Source organism: Eucyclogobius newberryi, unplaced genomic scaffold, assembly GCF_026437365.1.
Source record: "Eucyclogobius newberryi isolate DKJ021-1_F unplaced genomic scaffold, fEucNew1.0.hap1 SCAF_307, whole genome shotgun sequence".
In the NCBI taxonomy this organism is placed as follows: Eukaryota; Metazoa; Chordata; class Actinopteri; order Gobiiformes; family Gobiidae; genus Eucyclogobius; species Eucyclogobius newberryi.
Genome location: NW_027315954.1, coordinates 67,304 through 91,583, shown reverse-complemented (window position 1 = coordinate 91,583; position 24,280 = coordinate 67,304). Strand labels below are relative to the sequence as shown.

General features: G+C 50.7%; 1 protein-coding gene across 1 annotated transcript in view; it reads left to right on the top strand.

The window, feature by feature from the left end:
- Positions 1–467: 467 nt before the first annotated feature.
- Positions 468–24,280, top strand: part of LOC140374733 (collagen alpha-1(XIV) chain-like) — a gene marked incomplete at its 5' end in the record, with an annotated part of 78,006 nt that continues 54,193 nt past the window's right edge. The window contains 15 exons of the mRNA XM_072461730.1: positions 468–663; positions 1,174–1,351; positions 7,404–7,523; positions 8,513–8,677; positions 9,669–9,830; positions 11,018–11,187; positions 11,930–12,056; positions 12,278–12,423; positions 15,261–15,390; positions 16,397–16,536; positions 16,697–16,823; positions 17,540–17,679; positions 17,751–17,880; positions 17,956–18,000; positions 18,089–18,234. Of these exons, the coding sequence (XP_072317831.1) occupies positions 468–663; positions 1,174–1,351; positions 7,404–7,523; positions 8,513–8,677; positions 9,669–9,830; positions 11,018–11,187; positions 11,930–12,056; positions 12,278–12,423; positions 15,261–15,390; positions 16,397–16,536; positions 16,697–16,823; positions 17,540–17,679; positions 17,751–17,880; positions 17,956–18,000; positions 18,089–18,234 (2,122 nt within the window). The remainder of the gene's footprint in view (positions 664–1,173; positions 1,352–7,403; positions 7,524–8,512; positions 8,678–9,668; positions 9,831–11,017; positions 11,188–11,929; positions 12,057–12,277; positions 12,424–15,260; positions 15,391–16,396; positions 16,537–16,696; positions 16,824–17,539; positions 17,680–17,750; positions 17,881–17,955; positions 18,001–18,088; positions 18,235–24,280) is intronic.

Below are 24,280 nucleotides of genomic sequence, written 5' to 3'. Positions count from 1 at the left end.
GCAGAGGGCGTGTCCGCTGCAGAGGGCGTGTCTGCTGCAGAGGGCGTGTCCGATGCAGAGGGCGTGTCTGCTGCAGAGGGCGTGTGTGCTGCAGAGGGCGTGTCCGATGCAGAGGGCGTGTCCGCTGCAGAGGGCGTGTCTGCTGCAGAGGGCGTGTCCGATGCAGAGGGCGTGTCCGCTGCAGAGGGCGTGTCCGCTGCAGAGGGCGTGTCTGCTGCAGAGGGCGTGTCTGCTGCAGAGGGCGTGTCCGATGCAGAGGGCGTGTCTGCTGCAGAGGGCGTGTCTGCTGCAGAGGGCGTGTCTGCTGCAGAGGGCGTGTCCGCTGCAGAGGGCGTGTCTGCTGCAGAGGGCGTGTCTGCTGCAGAGGGCGTGTGGACTTCACCTGTAGGACGTGTGTGAGACGTGTCTGTCAGAGGGTCTTTAGTCTCTATGTAAATACAATAGAAACATGTTTGTTTTGGCCTCAGGCCCTCAGGGGCCCCCTGCAGGGGGCGAGCTGCAGGGGCGGAGCTCCAGGGGGCGGAGCTCCAGGGGGCGAGCTCCAGGGGGTGGAGCTCCAGGGGGCGGAGCTCCAAGGGGCGAGCTCCAGGGGGCGGAGCTCCAGGGGGCGAGCTCCAGGGGGTGGAGCTCCAGGGGGCGGAGCTCCAAGGGGCGGAGCTCCAGGTGCTCTATCATTTGTCTTTTTCTGTTCTTCATGTCTTTGAATGGTGGACATTTCATTTTGTTCTTAAAACTTTTGACGGGATTTTAATCTCAATGTGTGAAACACACCTTTGTTCACCTGGTCCTGGTCCTGGTCCTGGTCCTGGTCCTGGTCCTGGTCCTGGTCCTGGATCCTGGTCTAGTCCTGGTCCTGGTCCTGGTCCTGGTCCTGGTCCTGGTCCTGGTCCTGGTCCTGGTCCTGGTCCTGGTCCTGGTCCTGGTCTAGTCCTGGTCCTGGTCCTGGTCCTGGTCCTGGTCCTGGTCCTGGTCCTGGTCTAGTCCTGGTCCTGGTCCTGGTCCTGGTCCTGGTCCTGGTCCTGGTCCTGGTCCTGGTCCTGGTCCTGGTCCTGGTCTAGTCCTGGTCCTGGTCCTGGTCCTGGTCCTGGTCTAGTCCTGGTCCTGGTCCTGGTCTAGTCCTGGTCCTGGATCCTGGTTCCTGGATCCTGGTTCCTGGTTCCTGGTCCATGATAGTCCCTGTGTGTCTCCTCAGATGTGGAGGACTTCATGTGTAAGACTCCGGCCATCGCAGACATCGTGATCCTGGTCGATGGATCTTGGAGCATCGGTCGCATAAACTTCAGACTCGTCCGGACTTTTCTGGAAAACCTGGTGAAGGCGTTCAGCCTGGACATGGACCGGACCCGGATCGGTGAGACACTTTGATACAAAAATAGTTCTATATTTCAGACAGAACGTCCTCTCGTGTGCACGGCCCAGTATCACATCTTCTTCTTCTTCTTCTTCTTCTTCTTCTTCTTCTTCTTCTTCTTCTTCTTCTTCTTCTTCTTCTTCTTCTTCTTCTTCTTCTTCTTCTTCTTCTTCTTCTTCTTCTTCTTCTTCTTCTTCTTCTTCTTCTTCTTCTTCTTCTTCTTCTTCTTCTTCTTCTTCGATTTTCTGCTGTTGTGTCCTCCTCCTCCTGCAGTGAGTGTTCTGCTGTTGTGTCCTCCTCCTCCTGCAGTGAGTGTTCTGCTGTTGTGTCCTCCTCCTCCTGCAGTGAGTGTTCTGCTGTTGTGTCCTCCTCCTCCTGCAGTGAGTGTTCTGCTGTTGTGTCCTCCTCCTCCTGCAGTGAGTGTTCTGCTGTTGTGTCCTCCTCCTCCTGCAGTGAGTGTTCTGCTGTTGTGTCCTCCTCCTGCAGTGAGTGTTCTGCTGTTGTGTCCTCCTCCTCCTGCAGTGAGTGTTCTGCTGTTGTGTCCTCCTCCTCCTGCAGTGAGTGTTCTGCTGTTGTGTCCTCCTCCTGCAGTGAGTGTTCTGCTGTTGTGTCCTCCTCCTCCTGCAGTGAATGTTCTGCTGTTGTGTCCTCCTCCTGCAGTGAGTGTTCTGCTGTTGTGTCCTCCTCCTCCTGCAGTGAGTGTTCTGCTGTTGTGTCCTCCTCCTCCTGCAGTGAGTGTTCTGCTGTTGTGTCCTCCTCCTGCAGTGAGTGTTCTGCTGTTGTGTCCTCCTCCTCCTGCAGTGAGTGTTCTGCTGTTGTGTCCTCCTCCTCCTGCAGTGAGTGTTCTGCTGTTGTGTCCTCCTCCTCCTGCAGTGAGTGTTCTGCTGTTGTGTCCTCCTCCTCCTGCAGTGAGTGTTTCTGCTGTTGTGTCCTCCTCCTGCAGTGAGTGTTCTGCTGTTGTGTCCTCCTCCTCCTGCAGTGAGTGTTCTGCTGTTGTGTCCTCCTCCTCCTGCAGTGAGTGTTCTGCTGTTGTGTCCTCCTCCTGCAGTGAGTGTTCTGCTGTTGTGTCCTCCTCCTCCTGCAGTGAATGTTCTGCTGTTGTGTCCTCCTCCTGCAGTGAGTGTTCTGCTGTTGTGTCCTCCTCCTCCTGCAGTGAGTGTTCTGCTGTTGTGTCCTCCTCCTCCTGCAGTGAGTGTTCTGCTGTTGTGTCCTCCTCCTGCAGTGAGTGTTCTGCTGTTGTGTCCTCCTCCTCCTGCAGTGAGTGTTCTGCTGTTGTGTCCTCCTCCTCCTGCAGTGAGTGTTCTGCTGTTGTGTCCTCCTCCTCCTGCAGTGAGTGTTCTGCTGTTGTGTCCTCCTCCTCCTGCAGTGAGTGTTCTGCTGTTGTGTCCTCCTCCTGCAGTGAGTGTTCTGCTGTTGTGTCCTCCTCCTCCTGCAGTGAGTGTTCTGCTGTTGTGTCCTCCTCCTCCTGCAGTGAGTGTTCTGCTGTTGTGTCCTCCTCCTGCAGTGAGTGTTCTGCTGTTGTGTCCTCCTCCTCCTGCAGTGAGTGTTCTGCTGTTGTGTCCTCCTCCTCCTGCAGTGAGTGTTCTGCTGTTGTGTCCTCCTCCTCCTGCAGTGAGTGTTCTGCTGTTGTGTCCTCCTCCTGCAGTGAGTGTTCTGCTGTTGTGTCCTCCTCCTCCTGCAGTGAGTGTTCTGCTGTTGTGTCCTCCTCCTCCTGCAGTGAGTGTTCTGCTGTTGTGTCCTCCTCCTCCTGCAGTGAGTGTTCTGCTGTTGTGTCCTCCTCCTCCTGCAGTGAGTGTTCTGCTGTTGTGTCCTCCTCCTCCTGCAGTGAGTGTTCTGCTGTTGTGTCCTCCTCCTGCAGTGAGTGTTCTGCTGTTGTGTCCTCCTCCTCCTGCAGTGAATGTTCTGCTGTTGTGTCCTCCTCCTGCAGTGAGTGTTCTGCTGTTGTGTCCTCCTCCTCCTGCAGTGAGTGTTCTGCTGTTGTGTCCTCCTCCTCCTGCAGTGAGTGTTCTGCTGTTGTGTCCTCCTCCTGCAGTGAGTGTTCTGCTGTTGTGTCCTCCTCCTCCTGCAGTGAGTGTTCTGCTGTTGTGTCCTCCTCCTCCTGCAGTGAGTGTTCTGCTGTTGTGTCCTCCTCCTCCTGCAGTGAGTGTTCTGCTGTTGTGTCCTCCTCCTCCTGCAGTGAGTGTTCTGCTGTTGTGTCCTCCTCCTGCAGTGAGTGTTCTGCTGTTGTGTCCTCCTCCTCCTGCAGTGAGTGTTCTGCTGTTGTGTCCTCCTCCTCCTGCAGTGAGTGTTCTGCTGTTGTGTCCTCCTCCTGCAGTGAGTGTTCTGCTGTTGTGTCCTCCTCCTCCTGCAGTGAATGTTCTGCTGTTGTGTCCTCCTCCTGCAGTGAGTGTTCTGCTGTTGTGTCCTCCTCCTCCTGCAGTGAGTGTTCTGCTGTTGTGTCCTCCTCCTCCTGCAGTGAGTGTTCTGCTGTTGTGTCCTCCTCCTGCAGTGAGTGTTCTGCTGTTGTGTCCTCCTCCTCCTGCAGTGAGTGTTCTGCTGTTGTGTCCTCCTCCTCCTGCAGTGAGTGTTCTGCTGTTGTGTCCTCCTCCTCCTGCAGTGAGTGTTCTGCTGTTGTGTCCTCCTCCTCCTGCAGTGAGTGTTCTGCTGTTGTGTCCTCCTCCTGCAGTGAGTGTTCTGCTGTTGTGTCCTCCTCCTCCTGCAGTGAGTGTTCTGCTGTTGTGTCCTCCTCCTCCTGCAGTGAGTGTTCTGCTGTTGTGTCCTCCTCCTGCAGTGAGTGTTCTGCTGTTGTGTCCTCCTCCTCCTGCAGTGAGTGTTCTGCTGTTGTGTCCTCCTCCTCCTGCAGTGAGTGTTCTGCTGTTGTGTCCTCCTCCTCCTGCAGTGAGTGTTCTGCTGTTGTGTCCTCCTCCTGCAGTGAGTGTTCTGCTGTTGTGTTCTCCTCCTCCTGCAGTGAGTGTTCTGCTGTTGTGTCCTCCTCCTGCAGTGAGTGTTCTGCTGTTGTGTCCTCCTCCTCCTGCAGGTCCTCCTCCTCCTGCAGTGAGTGTTCTGCTGTTGTGTCCTCCTCCTGCAGTGAGTGTTCTGCTGTTGTGTCCTCCTCCTCCTGCAGTGAATGTTCTGCTGTTGTGTCCTCCTCCTGCAGTGAGTGTTCTGCTGTTGTGTCCTCCTCCTCCTGCAGTGAGTGTTCTGCTGTTGTGTCCTCCTCCTCCTGCAGTGAGTGTTCTGCTGTTGTGTCCTCCTCCTCCTGCAGTGAGTGTTCTGCTGTTGTGTCCTCCTCCTCCTGCAGTGAGTGTTCTGCTGTTTTGTCCTCCTCCTCCTGCAGTGAGTGTTCTGCTGTTGTGTCCTCCTCCTCCTGCAGTGAGTGTTCTGCTGTTGTGTCCTCCTCCTCCTGCAGTGAGTGTTCTGCTGTTGTGTCCTCCTCCTGCAGTGAGTGTTCTGCTGTTGTGTCCTCCTCCTGCAGTGAGTGTTCTGCTGCTGTGTCCTCCTCCTGCAGTGAGTGTTCTGCTGTTGTGTCCTCCTCCTCCTGCAGTGAGTGTTCTGCTGTTGTGTCCTCCTCCTGATGTGAGTGTTCTGCTGTTGTGTCCTCCTCCTCCTGCAGTGAGTGTTCTGCTGTTGTGTCCTCCTCCTGCAGTGAGTGTTCTGCTGTTGTGTCCTCCTCCTCCTGCAGTGAGTGTTCTGCTGTTGTGTCCTCCTCCTGCAGTGAGTGTTCTGCTGTTGTGTCCTCCTCCTCCTGCAGTGAGTGTTCTGCTGTTGTGTCCTCCTCCTCCTGCAGTGAGTGTTCTGCTGTTGTGTCCTCCTCCTCCTGCAGTGAGTGTTCTGCTGTTGTGTCCTCCTCCTCCTGCAGTGAGTGTTCTGCTGTTGTGTCCTCCTCCTGCAGTGAGTGTTCTGCTGTTGTGTCCTCCTCCTCCTGCAGTGAGTGTTCTGCTGTTGTGTCCTCCTCCTCCTGCAGTGAGTGTTCTGCTGTTGTGTCCTCCTCCTCCTGCAGTGAGTGTTCTGCTGTTGTGTCCTCCTCCTCCTGCAGTGAGTGTTCTGCTGTTGTGTCCTCCTCCTCCTGCAGTGAGTGTTCTGCTGTTGTGTCCTCCTCCTCCTGCAGTGAGTGTTCTGCTGTTGTGTCCTCCTCCTCCTGCAGTGAGTGTTCTGCTGTTGTGTCCTCCTCCTCCTGCAGTGAGTGTTCTGCTGTTGTGTCCTCCTCCTGCAGTGAGTGTTCTGCTGTTGTGTCCTCCTCCTCCTGCAGTGAGTGTTCTGCTGTTGTGTCCTCCTCCTCCTGCAGTGAGTGTTCTGCTGTTGTGTCCTCCTCCTCCTGCAGTGAGTGTTCTGCTGTTGTGTCCTCCTCCTGCAGTGAGTGTTCTGCTGTTGTGTCCTCCTCCTCCTGCAGTGAGTGTTCTGCTGTTGTGTCCTCCTCCTCCTGCAGTGAGTGTTCTGCTGTTGTGTCCTCCTCCTCCTGCAGTGAGTGTTCTGCTGTTGTGTCCTCCTCCTCCTGCAGTGAGTGTTCTGCTGTTGTGTCCTCCTCCTGCAGTGAGTGTTCTGCTGTTGTGTCCTCCTCCTCCTGCAGTGAGTGTTCTGCTGTTGTGTCCTCCTCCTGCAGTGAGTGTTCTGCTGTTGTGTCCTCCTCCTCCTGCAGTGAGTGTTCTGCTGTTGTGTCCTCCTCCTCCTGCAGTGAGTGTTCTGCTGTTGTGTCCTCCTCCTCCTGCAGTGAGTGTTCTGCTGTTGTGTCCTCCTCCTGCAGTGAGTTTTCTGCTGTTGTGTCCTCCTCCTCCTGCAGTGAGTGTTCTGCTGTTGTGTCCTCCTCCTCCTGCAGTGAGTGTTCTGCTGTTGTGTCCTCCTCCTCCTGCAGTGAGTGTTCTGCTGTTGTGTCCTCCTCCTCCTGCAGTGAGTGTTCTGCTGTTGTGTCCTCCTCCTCCTGCAGTGAGTGTTCTGCTGTTGTGTCCTCCTCCTGCAGTGAGTGTTCTGCTGTTGTGTCCTCCTCCTCCTGCAGTGAATGTTCTGCTGTTGTGTCCTCCTCCTGCAGTGAGTGTTCTGCTGTTGTGTCCTCCTCCTCCTGCAGTGAGTGTTCTGCTGTTGTGTCCTCCTCCTCCTGCAGTGAGTGTTCTGCTGTTGTGTCCTCCTCCTCCTGCAGTGAGTGTTCTGCTGTTGTGTCCTCCTCCTCCTGCAGTGAGTGTTCTGCTGTTGTGTCCTCCTCCTCCTGCAGTGAGTGTTCTGCTGTTGTGTCCTCCTCCTCCTGCAGTGAGTGTTCTGCTGTTGTGTCCTCCTCCTCCTGCAGTGAGTGTTCTGCTGTTGTGTCCTCCTCCTGCAGTGAGTGTTCTGCTGTTGTGTCCTCCTCCTCCTGCAGTGAGTGTTCTGCTGTTGTGTCCTCCTCCTCCTGCAGTGAGTGTTCTGCTGTTGTGTCCTCCTCCTCCTGCAGTGAGTGTTCTGCTGTTGTGTCCTCCTCCTGCAGTGAGTGTTCTGCTGTTGTGTCCTCCTCCTCCTGCAGTGAGTGTTCTGCTGTTGTGTCCTCCTCCTCCTGCAGTGAGTGTTCTGCTGTTGTGTCCTCCTCCTGCAGTGAGTGTTCTGCTGTTGTGTCCTCCTCCTCCTGCAGTGAGTGTTCTGCTGTTGTGTCCTCCTCCTCCTGCAGTGAGTGTTCTGCTGTTGTGTCCTCCTCCTGCAGTGAGTGTTCTGCTGTTGTGTCCTCCTCCTCCTGCAGTGAGTGTTCTGCTGTTGTGTCCTCCTCCTGCAGTGAGTGTTCTGCTGTTGTGTCCTCCTCCTCCTGCAGTGAGTGTTCTGCTGTTGTGTCCTCCTCCTCCTGCAGTGAGTGTTCTGCTGTTGTGTCCTCCTCCTCCTGCAGTGAGTGTTCTGCTGTTGTGTCCTCCTCCTCCTGCAGTGAGTGTTCTGCTGTTGTGTCCTCCTCCTCCTGCAGTGAGTGTTCTGCTGTTGTGTCCTCCTCCTGCAGTGAGTGTTCTGCTGTTGTGTCCTCCTCCTCCTGCAGTGAGTGTTCTGCTGTTGTGTCCTCCTCCTCCTGCAGTGAGTGTTCTGCTGTTGTGTCCTCCTCCTCCTGCAGTGAGTGTTCTGCTGTTGTGTCCAGGTCTGGCTCAGTACAGCGGAGATCCTCGTATCGAGTGGCACCTGAACGCTCACTCGTCCAAAGCGGCCGTGATTGAGGCTGTGAAGAACCTGCCGTATAAAGGAGGGAACACGCTCACAGGTGAACCTAGAACCCTTTGACACTGAAGCACTCACGCTCACAGGTGAACCTAGAACCCTTTGACACTGAAGCACTCACGTTCACAGGTGAACCTAGAACCCTTTGACACTGAAGCACTCACGCTCACAGGTGAACCTAGAACCCTTTGACACTGAAGAACTCACAGGTGAACCTAGAACCCTTTGACACTGAAGAACTCACGCTCACAGGTGAACCTAGGACCCTTTGACACTGAAGAACCCACACTCACAGTTGAACCTAGAACCCTTTGACACTGAAGCACTCACGCTCACAGGTGAACCTAGAACCCTTTGACACTGAAGCACTCACGCTCACAGGTGAACTTAGAACCCTTTGACACTGAAGAACTCCCGCTCACAGGTGAACCTAGAACCCTTTGACACTGAAGCACTCACGCTCACAGGTGAACCTAGAACCCTTTGACACTAAAAAACTCACGCTCACAGGTGAACCTAGAACCCTTTGACACTGAAAAACTCACGCTCACAGGTGAACTTAGAACCCTTTGACACTGAAGAACTCATGCTCACAGGTGAACCTAGAACCTTTTGACACTGAAGCACTCACACTCACAGGTGAACCTAGAACCCTTTGACACTGAAGCACTCGCACTCACAGGTGAACCTAGAACCCTTTGACACAGAAGCACTCACGCTCAAAGGTGAACCTAGAACCCTTTGACACTGAAGAACTCTTCCAGTTTACGTTCAGTGCATGAGACCGCTGTGTTCTGAATCAAAATACAGAGCGTTTTATCCTCCAGAGACCAGGAAGTGCACGTTAGCATGCTAATTGTACCGTTAGCATGCTAGTTGTATCGTTAGTATGCTAGTTGTTGTTAGCGTTACCATTCTGTCCACGGAAAGGTAAAACCGTGACAGTAGGAGCGATGCTAACATGAACCAGAGGACTCACATCAGAGGGAACTGTTGACCTCTGTAAACTGGTTCTGGGACGTTCCTGCTCAGGTCTGGCCCTGACGTTCATCCTGGAGAACAGTTTCAAACCCGAGTCCGGATCTCGACCCGGAGTCCCTAAAATCGGGATCCTGATCACAGACGGGAAGTCCCAGGACGACGTGATCCCGCCGGCTCAGAGCCTGAAGGAGGCCGGGATCGAGCTCTTCGCCATCGGTAAAACACACTTTTGATTAATATGTTGATGAGTTGTTTGGACATCAAAGGCCTGTGAAGAGCAGAGACTTTCACCTTAGAGCTAGAGTCACGCTGCTTGTGGACATCTTGATGGACAAAATATGATGTCATTATTGAGACTAATTATTGATAGACTAAAGACATGAAAAGATTCTCAGCCTCAAAAGAAGAGGACTTGACCTTGACTTGGCCTTGACTTGGACTTGACTCAGCCTTGACTTGGCCTTGACTTGGTCTTGACTTGGCCTTGACTTGGCCTTGACTTGGACTTGACTTGGTCTTGACTTGGACTTGACTTGGACTTGACTTGGAATTGACTCAGCCTTGACTTGGTCTTGACTTGGACTTGACTCAGCCTTGACTTGGTCTTGACTTGGCCTTGACTTGGTCTTGACTTGGACTTGACTTGGCCTTGACTTGGCCTTGACTTGGACTTGACTCAGCCTTGACTTGGTCTTGACTCAGCCTTGACTTGGTCTTGACTTGGACTTGACTCAGCCTTGACTTGGTCTTGACTTGGCCTTGACTTGGTCTTGACTTGGACTTGACTTGGCCTTGACTTGGCCTTGACTTGGACTTGACTCAGCCTTGACTTGGTCTTGACTTGGCCTTGACTTGGTCTTGACTTGGCCTTGACTTGGCCTTGACTTGGCCTTGACTTGGCCTTGACTTGGCCTTGACTTGGTCTTGACTTGGCCTTGACTTGGCCTTGACTTGGACTTGAGACTTCATTGAGACTTCCAAACCCAGGCCCTGGTCCCATCTCTGACTCCAGCTTGGTACACCTCACGGGGATCTGATATGGAGAAGGTCCCTGACTTTGACACCAAAGTATGGGTCAAATGCAGAGGGCTAAAATAGAAAAAAGGACCATAAATTCAACCAAACTTTAAAAAAACGTTAAAACAAAAACCTAAAGCCTTCAATATTAAACATTTTAGTGTTAACATTTAGTTGTGTTTTTGCTCAGGTGTGAAGAACGCGGACGAGGCGGAGCTGAAGGGCATCGCGTCGCCCCCTCTGGACACTCATGTGTACAACGTGGCAGACTTTAGCGTCATGAGCGACATCGTGGAGGGTTTGACCAGGACAGTGTGCGACCGAGTGGAGCATCTCGACAAGCAGCTCAAAGGTGAGACTTAAAGACCGCGAGCGAGTGGAGCATCTCGACAAGCAGCTCAAAGGTGAGACTTAAAGACCGCGAGCGAGTGGAGCATCTCGACAAGCGGCCCAAAGGTGAGACTTAAAGACCGTGAGCGAGTGGAGCATCTCGACAAGCGGCTCAAAGGTGAGACTTAAAGACCGTGAGCGAGTGGAGCATCTCGACAAGCGGCTCAAAGGTGAGACTTAAAGACCGTGAGCGAGTGGAGCATCTCGACAAGCAGCTCAAAGGTGAGACTTAAAGACCGTGAGTGAGTGGAGCATCTCGACAAGCGGCTCAAAGGTGAGACTTAAAGACTGTGAGCGAGTGGAGCATCTCGACAAGCAGTTCAAAGGTGAGACTTAAAGACTGTGAGCGAGTGGAGCATCTCGACAAGCGGCTCAAAGGTGAGACTTAAAGACCGTGAGTGAGTGGAGCATCTCGACAAGCGGCTCAAAGGTGAGACTTAAAGACTGTGAGCGAGTGGAGCATCTCGACAAGCGGCTCAAAGGTGAGACTTAAAGACTGTGAGCGAGTGGAGCTTCTCGACAAGCGGCTCAAAGGTGAGACTTAAAGACTGTGAGCGAGTGGAGCTTCTCGACAAGCGGCTCAAAGGTGAGACTTAAAGACTGTGAGCGAGTGGAGCATCTCGACAAGCGGCTCAAAGGTGAGACTTAAAGACCGTGAGCGAGTGGAGCATCTCGACAAGCAGCTCAAAGGTGAGACTTAAAGACCGTGAGCGAGTGGAGCATCTCGACAAGCGGCTCAAAGGTGAGACTTAAAGACTGTGAGCGAGTGGAGCATCTCGACAAGCGGCTCAAAGGTGAGACTTAAAGACTGTGAGCGAGTGGAGCATCTCGACAAGCGGCTCAAAGGTGAGACTTAAAGACTGTGAGCGAGTGGAGCATCTCGACAAGCGGCTCAAAGGTGAGACTTAAAGACCGTGAGTGAGTGGAGCATCTCGACAAGCGGCTCAAAGGTGAGACTTAAAGACCGTGAGCGAGTGGAGCATCTCAACAAGCGGCCCAAAGATGAGGAGACTTAAAGTAAATCTCGAAGGTACTGAGGGAAGAATGTTTAACTGTCAAAATGCAGATGTTTGACCTGGTTTATGGTGGAAATCCTTTCTCGCCGTTGCCTCAAAAGTGACAAATCCTAACACACCTGTTTGGTCTCAGGTGGAGGTGATCCGGCCCCGCCCCCTTCCGCTGTGTCTCCGCCCCGTGACCTTGTGACCTCCGACATCACAGCGAGGAGCTTCAGGGTGTCATGGACCCACGCGGCCGGAGAAGTCGAGAAGTATCGCGTAGTGTTCTACCCAGCCTCTGGAGGGCAGCCTGAGGAGAAGGTACAGTCTTCATGGGTAATGACATGTAGGACCTGCAGTGAGCAGCCTGAGGAGAAGGTACAGTCCTCATGGGTAATGACATGTAGGACCTGCAGTGAGCAGCCTGAGGAGAAGGTACAGTCCTCATGGGTAATGACATGTAGGACCTGCAGTGAGCAGCCTGAGGAGAAGGTACAGTCCTCATGGGTAATGACATGTAGGACCTGCAGTGAGCAGCCTGAGGAGAAGGTACAGTCCTCATGGGTAATGACATGTAGGACCTGCAGTGAGCAGCCTGAGGAGAAGGTACAGTCCTCATGGGTAATGACATGTAGGACCTGCAGTGAGCAGCCTGAGGAGAAGGTACAGTCCTCATGGGTAATGACATGTAGGACCTGCAGGGGGCAGCCTGAGGAGAAGGCCCTGCCCTAAATTCCGTGGTTTAAGTCCTATCTGGAAGACAGGAAGGGCTGCCTTGCCCTGTGGGGTGCCCCAAGGGTCAATCCTGGGACCCCTTCTGTTCAACCTCTCCATGCTGTCTCCTGCTGGTGCCAGAGTCAGGACATATGACTGAAAGAATTTGATTTTCGCTCTTATCTTTCAGGTCTTAGTGCCTTGTGTACGAATTGTGCTCTACAAATAATGTTTTAACCCGTGTTTTCGTTCTTTCTCATTAAACGTGTTGGAGGTGGATCCTGGACGTGCATCAGGCTTTTGTCCTGTGTTTCTCTGTATAACGTCCCTTCTCGTGTCTCCGTCTCAGGTGGTCCCCGGCTCACAGGACAGTGTGGACCTGGACTTCCTGAACTCGCTCACGGAGTACCAGGTGGCTGTGTTCGCCGTGTACCGGAGCTCGGCCAGTGTCGCCCTGAGAGGCAGCGCCACCACATGTACGTTTGCTGCTATAACACACTTTCAGGGCGGGGCATCCGATTTAATGACCGCCATAAGCTGATGTTCTGCCCCAGGGTCTCTGCGTCCAAACCTGGAAGAACCTCAAATGTATTTTATTTATTGACCTTTATTTAAAAATGAAAGTAAAAGGCTGATCACCACCTGCTGGACGACTCGGGGATTACACCCGCTTGTGCTGCTTGTTCTTCCCGTGCAGTGGCTCTGCCGATGGTGAACGACCTGGAGCTGTTCGACATCACCCACAGCACCATGATGGTCCGGTGGAGGACTGCAGCCGGGGCAACTGGGTACATGATCCTGTACGCACCCCTGACGGAGGGGGATTCCGCCGACGAGAAAGAGGTAAAATGTGAAAAGGAAAAGAAAAGATGGTTTTATTTTGAATATAAATCACAGTTTTACACAGATCAAGTGTCAGTTTGTGAGAAAAGTGTAAAAATGAGTGTAAAATGACAGATGAAGGTTTAGGACGTGAAGGTTTAGGACGTGAAGGTTTGGGACGTGGAGGTTTGGGACGTGAAGGTTTAGGACGTGAATGTTTGAGACGTGAGGGTTTGGGACGTGGAGGTTTGGGACGTGAAGGTTTAGGACGCGAAGGTTTGGGACGTGGAGGTTTGGGACGTGGAAGTTTGGGACGTGGAGGTTTGGGACGTGAAGGTTTAGGACGTGAAGGTTTGGGACGTGGAGGTTTGGGACGTGGAAGTTTGGGACGTGGAGGTTTGGGACGTGAAGGTTTAGGACGTGAAGGTTTGGGACGTGGAGGTTTGGGACGTGAAGGTTTAGGACATGAAGTTTTGAGACGTGGAGGTTTGGGACGTGGAGGTTTGGGACGTGAAGGTTTAGGACGTGGAGGTTTGGGACGTGAAGGTTTGGGACGTGAAGGTTTGGGACGTGAAAGTTTGGGACGTGAAGGTGTGGGACGTGAAGGTTCGGGACGTGGAGCAGGTTTAGGACATGAAGGTTTAGGACGGGAAGGTTTAGGATGTGAAGGTTTGGGACGTGAAGGTTCGGGACGTGAAGGTTTGGGACATGAAGGTTTGGGACGTGAAGGTTCGGGACGTGAAGGTTTGGGACGTGGAGGTTTGGGACGTGAAGGTTCGGGACGTGGAGGTTTGGGACGTGGAGGTTTGGGACGTGAAGGTTCGGGACGTGAAGGTTCGGGACGTGAAGGTTCGGGACGTGAAGGTTCGGGACGTGGAGGTTCGGGACGTGGAGGTTTGGGACGTGGAGGTTTGGGACGTGAAGGTTTGGGACGTGGAGGTTTGGGACGTGGAGGTTTGGGACGTGAAGGTTTGGGACGTGGAGGTTTGGGACGTGGAGGTTTGGGACGTGAAGGTTTAGGACATGAAGTTTTGAGACGTGGAGGTTTGGGACGTGGAGGTTTGGGACGTGAAGGTTTAGGACGTGGAGGTTTGGGACGTGAAGGTTTGGGACGTGAAGGTTTAGGACGTGAAGGTTTGGGACGTGAAGGTTTGGGACGTGAAAGTTTGGGACGTGAAGGTGTGGGACGTGAAGGTTCGGGACGTGGAGCAGGTTTAGGACATGAAGGTTTAGGACGGGAAGGTTTAGGATGTGAAGGTTTGGGACGTGAAGGTTTGGGACGTGAAGGTTCGGGACGTGAAGGTTTGGGACATGAAGGTTTGGGACGTGAAGGTTCGGGACGTGAAGGTTTGGGACGTGGAGGTTTGGGACGTGAAGGTTCGGGACGTGGAGGTTTGGGACGTGGAGGTTTGGGACGTGAAGGTTCGGGACGTGAAGGTTCGGGACGTGAAGGTTCGGGACGTGAAGGTTCGGGACGTGAAGGTTTGGGACGTGGAGGTTTGGGACGTGGAGGTTTGGGACGTGGAGGTTTGGGACGTGAAGGTTTGGGACGTGGAGGTTTGGGACGTGGAGGTTTGGGACGTGAAGGTTTGGGACGTGGAGGTTTGGGACGTGAAGGTGTGGGACGTGAAGGTTCGGGACGTGGAGCAGGTTTAGGACATGAAGGTTTAGGACGGGAAGGTTTAGGATGTGAAGGTTTGGGACGTGAAGGTTCGGGACGTGGAGGTTTGGGACGTGGAGGTTTGGGACGTGAAGGTTCGGGACGTGAAGGTTCGGGACGTGAAGGTTCGGGACGTGAAGGTTTGGGACGTGGAGGTTTGGGACGTGGAGGTTTGGGACGTGGAGGTTTGGGACGTGAAGGTTTGGGACGTGGAGGTTTGGGACGTGGAGGTTTGGGACGTGAAGGTTTGGGACGTGGAGGTTTGGGACGTGGAGGTTTGGGACGTGAAGGTTTAGGACATGAAGTTTTGAGACGTGGAGGTTTGGGACGTGGAGGTTTGGGACGTGAAGGTTTAGGACGTGGAGGTTTGGGACGTGAAGGTTTGGGACGTGAAGGTTTAGGACGTGAAGGTTTGGGACGTGAAGGTTTGGGACGTGAAAGTTTGGGACGTGAAGGTGTGGGACGTGAAGGTTCGGGACGTGGAGCAGGTTTAGGACATGAAGGTTTAGGACGGGAAGGTTTAGGATGTGAAGGTTTGGGACGTGAAGGTTTGGGACGTGAAGGTTCGGGACGTGAAGGTTTGGGACGTGGAGGTTTGGGACGTGAAGGTTCGGGACGTGGAGGTTTGGGACGTGGAGGTTTGGGACGTGAAGGTTCGGGACGTGAAGGTTCGGGACGTGAAGGTTCGGGACGTGAAGGTTCGGGACGTGAAGGTTTGGGACGTGGAGGTTTGGGACGTGGAGGTTTGGGACGTGGAGGTTTGGGACGTGGAGGTTTGGGACGTGAAGGTTCGGGACGTGAAGGTTTGGGACGTGAAGGTTTGGGACGTGGAGGTTTGGGACGTGGAGGTTTGGGACGTGAAGGTTTGGGACGTGAAGGTTTGGGACGTGGAGGTTTGGGACGTGGAGCAGGTGAAGCTCCTTTATCACATTCGTCCGTCACAAATCGAGTCTGGACCTGAATCTTACATAAAACCCAGAGGCTCCGCCCCCTCGCTGTTCATGTGACCCAATAGTTCACATTCCTCCTCTGCACTGTAAAAACACAGGGAGGGCATCTGACACACACAGGGAGGGCATCTGACACACACAGGGAGGGCATCTGACACACACAGGGAGGGCATCTGACACACACAGGGAGGGCATCTGACACACACAGGATCATGGGAGGGCATCTGACAGGACTGCGTGTGCTCCAGGTGAAGGTGGAGGCGTCGGTGAACGAGGTGGAGCTGGAGGGTCTGACTCCGTCCACAGAATACACAGTCACAGTTTACGCCCTGTACGGAGAAGAGGCCAGCGACCCCATGACCAGCCAGCAGACCACACGTGAGTACTGCAAATACTACTGCAAATACTACTACTACTACTGCAAACATGTACGAGAGGCCACAACCCCATGACCAGCCAGCAGACCACACGTGAGTACTGCAAATACTACTGCAAATACTACTACTACTACTGCAAACATGTACGAGAGGCCACAACCCCATGACCAGCCAGCAGACCACACGTGAGTACTGCAAATACTACTGCAAATACTACTACTACTACTGCAAACATGTACGAGAGGCCACAACCCCATGACCAGCCAGCAGACCACACATGAGTACTGCAAATACTACTGCAAATACTACTACTACTACTGCAAACATGTACGAGAGGCCACAACCCCATGACCAGCCAGCAGACCACACATGAGTACTGCAAATACTACTGCAAATACTACTACTACTACTGCAAACATGTACGAGAGGCCACAACCCCATGACCAGCCAGCAGACCACACATGAGTACTGCAAATACTACTGCAAATACTACTACTACTACTGCAAACATGTACGAGAAGCCACAACCCCATGACCAGCCAGCAGACCACACATGAGTACTGCAAATACTACTGCAAATACTACTAATACTACTGCAAACATGAGTTTCTTTCCTCTCGGAGCTGTAATTATGTCACTCTTTACAACGTGTGTTTGGGTTCAGGTCGCCTCAGGACACACGCAAATACTCTAAAGACTTTTACACGCTTTTTACTTCTCAGTCCAGATCAAAACTCTAGTGCAGTAGAAAATACACATCCCACCCTCCAATGCGGTGCAGTCAAAGTATAAAGTACTTCAGTAAAGTATGTACAAACATGACCGAAGTACTTCTCCTCTTGTACTTGTCGGTTGCAGTCAAAGTATAAAGTACTTCAGTAAAGCCCATACAAACGTGACTGAAGTACTTCTCTTCTTGTACTTGTTGGTTGCAGTCAAAGTATAAAGTACTTCAGTAAAGCCCATATAAACGTGATTGAAGTACTTCTCTTGTACTTCGTTGCCAGTGCCGCTGTTGCCGGCCATGGACCTGCGCTTCTCCGCCGTCGACCACAGCTCGGCCAAAGTGACCTGGGACGCCCCCTCCAGGAAGGTCGTAGGTTACCGCATCATGTACGTGAAGACGAGCGGCACGCTGATCAACGAGGTGAGCCACGCCCGCTCTGGGGTCGTCAACCTACGACGGAAGAGCGGAAAACTGCAGCGATATTTTATCAAAATGTCAAAAACGAGCGTTCAAAGTTTCACAATAAAACACTTTAATTGAGCTTCAGTCGCAGATTCACGCCTTTATTTTGTGTTTCCAGGTGGACGTGGGGCGTGTCACGAGTTTCCTGCTGAAGAACCTCACTTCTCTGACTGAATACACTGTGGGCGTGTCGGCCGTTTATGACGAGGGCCAAGCCGAGGCCACGACGGACAGTTTCACCACCAGTAAGAACTTTATGAACCATATTCTGTGTTAGAACCTCTCCAAGGAACCTGAAGAACCTGCTGAAGAACCTGATGAAGAACCTGCTGAAGAACCCGCTGAAGGACCTGCCGATGAACCTGCCGAAGAACCTGCCGAAGGACCTGCTGAAGGACCTGACGAAGAACCTGCTGAAAAACCTGCTGAAGAACCTGCCGAAGAACCTACTGAAGAACCTGCTGAAGAACCTGCTCCGAAAAACACTTTCATCTGTGTGTTTGTGTGTGACAGAGACGGTTCCTGACCCTTTGGACCTCATCCGTTTGTGTGTTTGTGTGTGGCAGAGACGGTTCCTGACCCTTTGGACCTCATCCGTTTGTGTGTTTGTGTGTTTGTGTGTGGCAGAGACGGTTCCTGACCCTCTGGACCTCATCCGTTTGTGTGTTTGTGTGTGGCAGAGACGGTTCCTGACCCTTTGGACCTCATCCGTTTGTGTGTTTGTGTGTTTGTGTGTGGCAGAGACGGTTCCTGACCCTCTGGACCTCATCCGTTTGTGTGTTTGTGTGTGGCAGAGCCAGTTCCTGACCCTCTGGACCTCATCCGTTTGTGTGTTTGTGTGTGGCAGAGACAGTTCCTGACCCTTTGGACCTCATCCGTTTGTGTGTTTGTGCGTTGCAGAGATGGTTCCTGACCCTTTGGACCTCATCCGTTTGTGTGTGTGTGTGTTTGTGTGTGGCAGAGACGGTTCCTGACCCTCTGGACTTCCGCAGCTCAGACGTTTCCACAGACAGTTTCAGAGTGAACTGGAAACACGCAGCTTCAGACGTGGTCCTGTACAGAGTGACCTGGACCTCCACGGACGGAGGAGACGGCGACGAGGTGAGGGCAAACAGGAAGTGTACCGAGGCCCAAAACGCAGGTGCGGTGCTGAGCGTGAATGTCGTGTGCAGGTCCTGCTGAACGGAAACACAAACACGCACCTGATCCGAGGCCTGGCGCCGGCCTCAGAGTACGAGGTCCTCCTGGCCGCCGTTCACGCCAACGCGGAGAGCGACGAGCTGATTCTGGTGGAGACGACAGGTGAGGCTGACCGCACCCTGCCGCCGTGCACCTCGTCCTCGTCCTCGCGCCGCTCACGCTTTCCTTCTGTTGCAGCGAAGAGAACGTCCACCATCGCCACGACGACCACCTCCACGGCAGGTCGGGCATCGCGGTCGTCCCTGAACGCCGACTCGGATCTCATTTGCCGGTTTGTGTGGTCCTTCTTTGACATTTCGCTCTGTCGTAGCTCCTCGTTTCGGGATCAGGAACATGCGCATCGACGACGAGACCACCTACAGTCTGCGGGTGTCGTGGCAACCGGTGGACTCCAGGAACATCCAGCTCTACAGACTGAGCTACATCAGCGCCAGAGGAGACCGGGCCGAGGAGACGGTGAGGGAACGAGACCTAAAGACCGAGCCGCGTCCTGGTTAGAAAGTCCTCTCCCTCCGAGCCTCAGAAACACTCCCTTCTGAATCTCCTCAATATGTGATGGCATGTTCTACCTGTGATGTCATGTTCTACCTGTGATGGCATGTTCTACCTGTGATGTCATGTTCTTCCTGTGATGTCATGTTCTTCCTGTGATGTCATGTTCTTCCTGTGATGTCATGTTCTACCTGTGATGTCATGTTCTTCCTGTGATGTCATGTTCTTCCTGTGATGGCATGTTCTACCTGTGATGTCATGTTCTTCCTGTGATGTCATGTTCTACCTGTGATGGCATGTTCTACCTGTGATGTCATGTTCTACCTGTGATGTCATGTTCTACCTGTGATGTCATGTTCTACCTGTGATGTCATGTTCTTCCTGTGATGTCATGTTCTACCTGTGATGTCATGTTCTTCCTGTGATGTCATGTTCTACCTGTGATGTCATGTTCTACCTGTGATGTCATGTTCTACCTGTGATGTCATGTTCTTCCTGTGATGTCATGTTCTTCCTGTGATGGCATGTTCTACCTGTGATGTCATGTTCTACCTGTGATGGCATGTTCTGCCTGTGATGTCATGTTCTTCCTGTGATGTCATGTTCTTCCTGTGATGTCATGTTCTACCTGTGATGTCATGTTCTACCTGTGATGGCATGTTCTACCTGTGATGGCATGTTCTTCCTGTGATGTCATGTTCTTCCTGTGATGTCATGTTCTTCCTGTGATGGCATGTTCTACCTGTGATGTCATGTTCTACCTGTGATGTCATGTTCTTCCTGTGATGTCATGTTCTTCCTGTGATGTCATGTTCTACCTGTAATGTCATGTTCTACCTGTGATGGCATGTTCTACCTGTGATGTCATGTTCTACCTGTGATGGCATGTTCTACCTGTGATGGCATGTTCTTCCTGTGATGTCATGTTCTACCTGTAATGTCATGTTCTTCCTGTGATGTCATGTTCTTCCTGTGATGTCATGTTCTACCTGTGATGGCATGTTCTACCTGTGATGTCATGTTCTACCTGTGATGTCATATTCATGTTCTTCCTGTGATGTCATGTTCTACCTGTGATGTCATGTTCTTCCTGTGATGTCATGTTCTTCCTGTGATGTCATGTTCTACCTGTGATGTCATGTTCTATCTGTGATGTCATGTTCTACCTGTGATGTCATGTTCTACCTGTGATGTCATGTTCTACCTGTGATGTCATGTTCTTCCTGTGATGTCATGCTCTACCTGTGATGTCATGTTCTGTGATGTCATGTTCTGTGATGTCATGTTCTGTGATGTCATGTTCTGTGATGTCATGTTCTACCTATGATGTCATGCTCTACCTGTGATGTCATATTCTACCTGTGATGTCATGTTCTGTGATGTCATGTTCTGTGATGTCATGTTATTCCTGTGATGTCATGTTCTTCCTGTGATGTCATGTTCTTCCTGTGATGTCATGTTCTACCTGTGATGTCATGTTCTACCTGTGATGTCATGTTCTTCCTGTGATGTCATGATCTACCTGTGATGTCATGTTCTACCTGTGATGTCATGTTCTACCTGTGATGTCATGTTCTGTGATGTCATGTTCTACCTATGATGTCATGTTCTACCTGTGACGTCATGTTCTTCCTGTGATGTCATGTTCTACCTGTGATGTCATGTTCTACCTGTGGTGTCATGTTCTTCCTGTGATGTCATGCTCTACCTGTGATGTCATGTTCTATCTGTGATGTCATGTTCTTCCTGTGATGTCATGTTCTACCTGTGATGTCATGTTCTACCTGTGATGTCATGTTCTTCCTGTGATGTCATGTTCTTCCTGTGATGTCATGTTCTACCTGTGATGTCATGTTCTACCTGTGATGTCATGTTCTACATGTGATGTCATGTTCTTCCTGTGATGGCATGTTCTACCTGTGATGTCATGTTCTTCCTGTGATGTCATGTTCTACCTGTGATGTCATGTTCTACCTGTGATGTCATGTTCTACCTGTGATGTCATGTTCTACCTGTGATGTCATGTTCTTCCTGTGATGTCATGTTCTTCCTGTGATGGCATGTTCTACCTGTGATGTCATGTTCTACCTGTGATGGCATGTTCTGCCTGTGATGTCATGTTCTTCCTGTGATGTCATGTTCTTCCTGTGATGTCATGTTCTACCTGTGATGTCATGTTCTACCTGTGATGTCATGTTCTACCTGTGATGTCATGTTCTACCTGTGATGTCATGTTCTTCCTGTGATGTCATGCTCTACCTGTGATGTCATGTTCTACCTGTGATGTCATGTTCTGTGATGTCATGTTCTGTGATGTCATGTTCTGTGATGTCATGTTCTACCTATGATGTCATGCTCTACCTGTGATGCCATATTCTACCTGTGATGTCATGTTCTGTGATGTCATGTTCTGTGATGTCATGTTATTCCTGTGATGTCATGTTCTTCCTGTGATGTCATGTTCTTCCTGTGATGTCATGTTCTACCTGTGATGTCATGTTCTACCTGTGATGTCATGTTCTTCCTGTGATGTCATGATCTACCTGTGATGTCATGTTCTACCTGTGATGTCATGTTCTACCTGTGATGTCATGTTCTGTGATGTCATGTTCTACCTATGATGTCATGTTCTACCTGTGACGTCATGTTCTTCCTGTGATGTCATGTTCTACCTGTGATGTCATGTTCTACCTGTGGTGTCATGTTCTTCCTGTGATGTCATGCTCTACCTGTGATGTCATATTCTACCTGTGATGTCATGTTCTGTGATGTCATGTTCTGTGATGTCATATTATTCCTGTGATGTCATGTTCTTCCTGTGATGTCATGTTCTTCCTGTGATGTCATGTTCTACCTGTGATGTCATGTTCTACCTGTGATGTCATGTTCTTCCTGTGATGTCATGTTCTACCTGTGATGTCATGTTCTACCTGTGATGTCATGTTCTTCCTGTGATGTCATGTTCTACCTGTGATGTCATGTTCTACCTGTGGTGTCATGTTCTTCCTGTGATGTCATGCTCTACCTGTGATGTCATATTCTACCTGTGATGTCATGTTCTGTGATGTCATGTTCTGTGATGTCATGTTATTCCTGTGATGTCATGTTCTTCCTGTGATGTCATGTTCTTCCTGTGATGTCATGTTCTACCTGTGATGTCATGTTCTACCTGTGATGTCATGTTCTTCCTGTGATGTCATGTTCTACCTGTGATGTCATGTTCTACCTGTGATGTCATGTTCTACCTGTGATGTCATGTTCTTCCTGTGATGTCATGTTCTACCTGTGATGTCATGTTCTACCTGTGATGTCATGTTCTATCTGTGATGTCATGTTCTTCCTGTGATGTCATGTTCTACCTGTGATGTCATGTTCTACCTGTGATGTCATGTTCTTCCTGTGATGTCATGTTCTTCCTGTGATGTCATGTTCTACCTGTGATGTCATGTTCTACCTGTGATGTCATGTTCTTCCTGTGATGGCATGTTCTACCTGTGATGTCATGTTCTTCCTGTGATGTCATGTTCTACCTGTGATGGCATGTTCTACCTGTGATGTCATGTTCTACCTGTGATGTCATGTTCTTCCTGTGATGTCATGTTCTTCCTGTGATGTCATGTTCTACCTGTAATGTCATGTTCTACCTGTGATGGCATGTTCTACCTGTGATGTCATGTTCTACCTGTGATGGCATGTTCTACCTGTGATGGCATGTTCTTCCTGTGATGTCATGTTCTTCCTGTGATGTCATGTTCTTCCTGTGATGTCATGTTCTACCTGTAATGTCATGTTCTACCTGTGATGGCATGTTCTACCTGTGATGTCATGTTCTACCTGTGATGGCATGTTCTACCTGTGATGGCATGTTCTACCTGTAATGTCATGTTCTTCCTGTGATGTCATGTTCTTCCTGTGATGTCATGTTCTACCTGTGATGGCATGTTCTACCTGTGATGTCATGTTCTACCTGTGATGTCATATTCATGTTCCTCCTGTGATGTCATGTTCTACCTGTGATGGCATGTTCTGCCTGTGATGTCATGTTCTTCCTGTGATGTCATGTTCTACCTGTGATGTCATGTTCTACCTGTGATGTCATGTTCTACCTGTGATGTCATGTTCTACCTGTGATGTCATGTTCTACCTGTGATGTCATGTTCTTCCTGTGATGTCATGTTCTACCTGTAATGTCATGTTCTACCTGTGATGTCATGTTCTTCCTGTGATGTCATGTTCTACCTGTGATGTCATGTTCTACCTGTGATGTCATGTTCTACCTGTGATGTCATGTTCTTCCTGTGATGTCATGCTCTACCTGTGATGTCATGTTCTACCTGTGATGTCATGTTCTGTGATGTCATGTTCTGTGATGTCATGTTCTGTGATGTCATGTTCTACCTATGATGTCATGTTCTACCTGTGACGTCATGTTCTTCCTGTGATGTCATGTTCTACCTGTGATGTCATGTTCTACCTGTGATGTCATGTTCTTCCTGTGATGTCATGCTCTACCTGTGATTTCATATTCTACCTCTGATGTCATGTTCTGTGATGTCATGTTCTGTGATGTCATGTTCTTCCTGTGATGTCATGTTCTTCCTGTGATGTCATGTTCTACCTGTGATGTCATGTTCTACCTGTGATGTCATGTTCTACCTGTGATGTCATGTTCTTCCTGTGATGTCATGTTCTACCTGTGATGTCATGTTCTACCTGTGATGTCATGTTCTACCTGATGTCATGTTCTACCTGTGATGTCATGTTCTTCCTGTGATGTCATGTTCTATCTGTGATGTCATGTTCTTCCTGTGATGTCATGTTCTTCCTGTGATGTCATGTTCTTCCTGTGATGTCATGTTCTTCCTGTGATGTCATGTTCTACCTGTGATGGCATGTTCTACCTGTGATGTCATGTTCTACCTGTGATGTCATGTTCATGTTCTTCCTGTGATGTCATGTTCTACCTGTGATGTCATGTTCTTCCTGTGATGTCATGTTCTTCCTGTGATGTCATGTTCTACCTGTGATGTCATGTTCTATCTGTGATGTCATGTTCTACCTGTGATGTCATGTTCTACCTGTGATGTCATGTTCTTCCTGTGATGTCACGCTCTACCTGTGATGTCATATTCTACCTGTGATGTCATGTTCTGTGATGTCATGTTCTGTGATGTCATGTTCTGTGATGTCATGTTCTACCTATGATGTCATGTTCTACCTGTGATGTCATGTTCTTCCTGTGATGTCATGTTCTACCTGTGATGTCATGTTCTACCTGTGATGTCATGTTCTACCTGTGATGTCATGTTCTTCCTGTGATGTCATGTTCTACCTGTGATGTCATGTTCTACCTGTGATGTCATGTTCTACCTGTGATGTCATGTTCTACCTGTGATGTCATGTTCTTCCTGTGATGTCATGTTCTACCTGTGATGTCATGTTCTACCTGATGTCATGTTCTACCTGTGATGTCATGTTCTACCTGTGATGTCATGTTCTGTGATGTCATGTTCTACCTATGATGTCATGTTCTACCTGTGACGTCATGTTCTTCCTGTGATGTCATGTTCTACCTGTGATGTCATGTTCTACCTGTGATGTCATGTTCTACCTGTGATGTCATGTTCTTCCTGTGATGTCATGCTCTACCTGTGATGTCATATTCTACCTGTGATGTCATGTTCTGTGATGTCATGCTCTACCTGTGATGTCATATTCTACCTGTGATGTCATGTTCTGTGATGTCATGTTCTGTGATGTCATGTTATTCCTGTGATGTCATGTTCTTCCTGTGATGTCATGTTCTACCTGTGATGTCATGTTCTACCTGTGATGTCATGTTCTACCTGTGATGTCATGTTCTTCCTGTGATGTCATGTTCTACCTGTGATGTCATGTTCTTCCTGTGATGTCATGTTCTTCCTGTGATGTCATGTTCTACCTGTGATGTCATGTTCTATCTGTGATGTCATGTTCTACCTGTGATGTCATGTTCTACCTGTGATGTCAT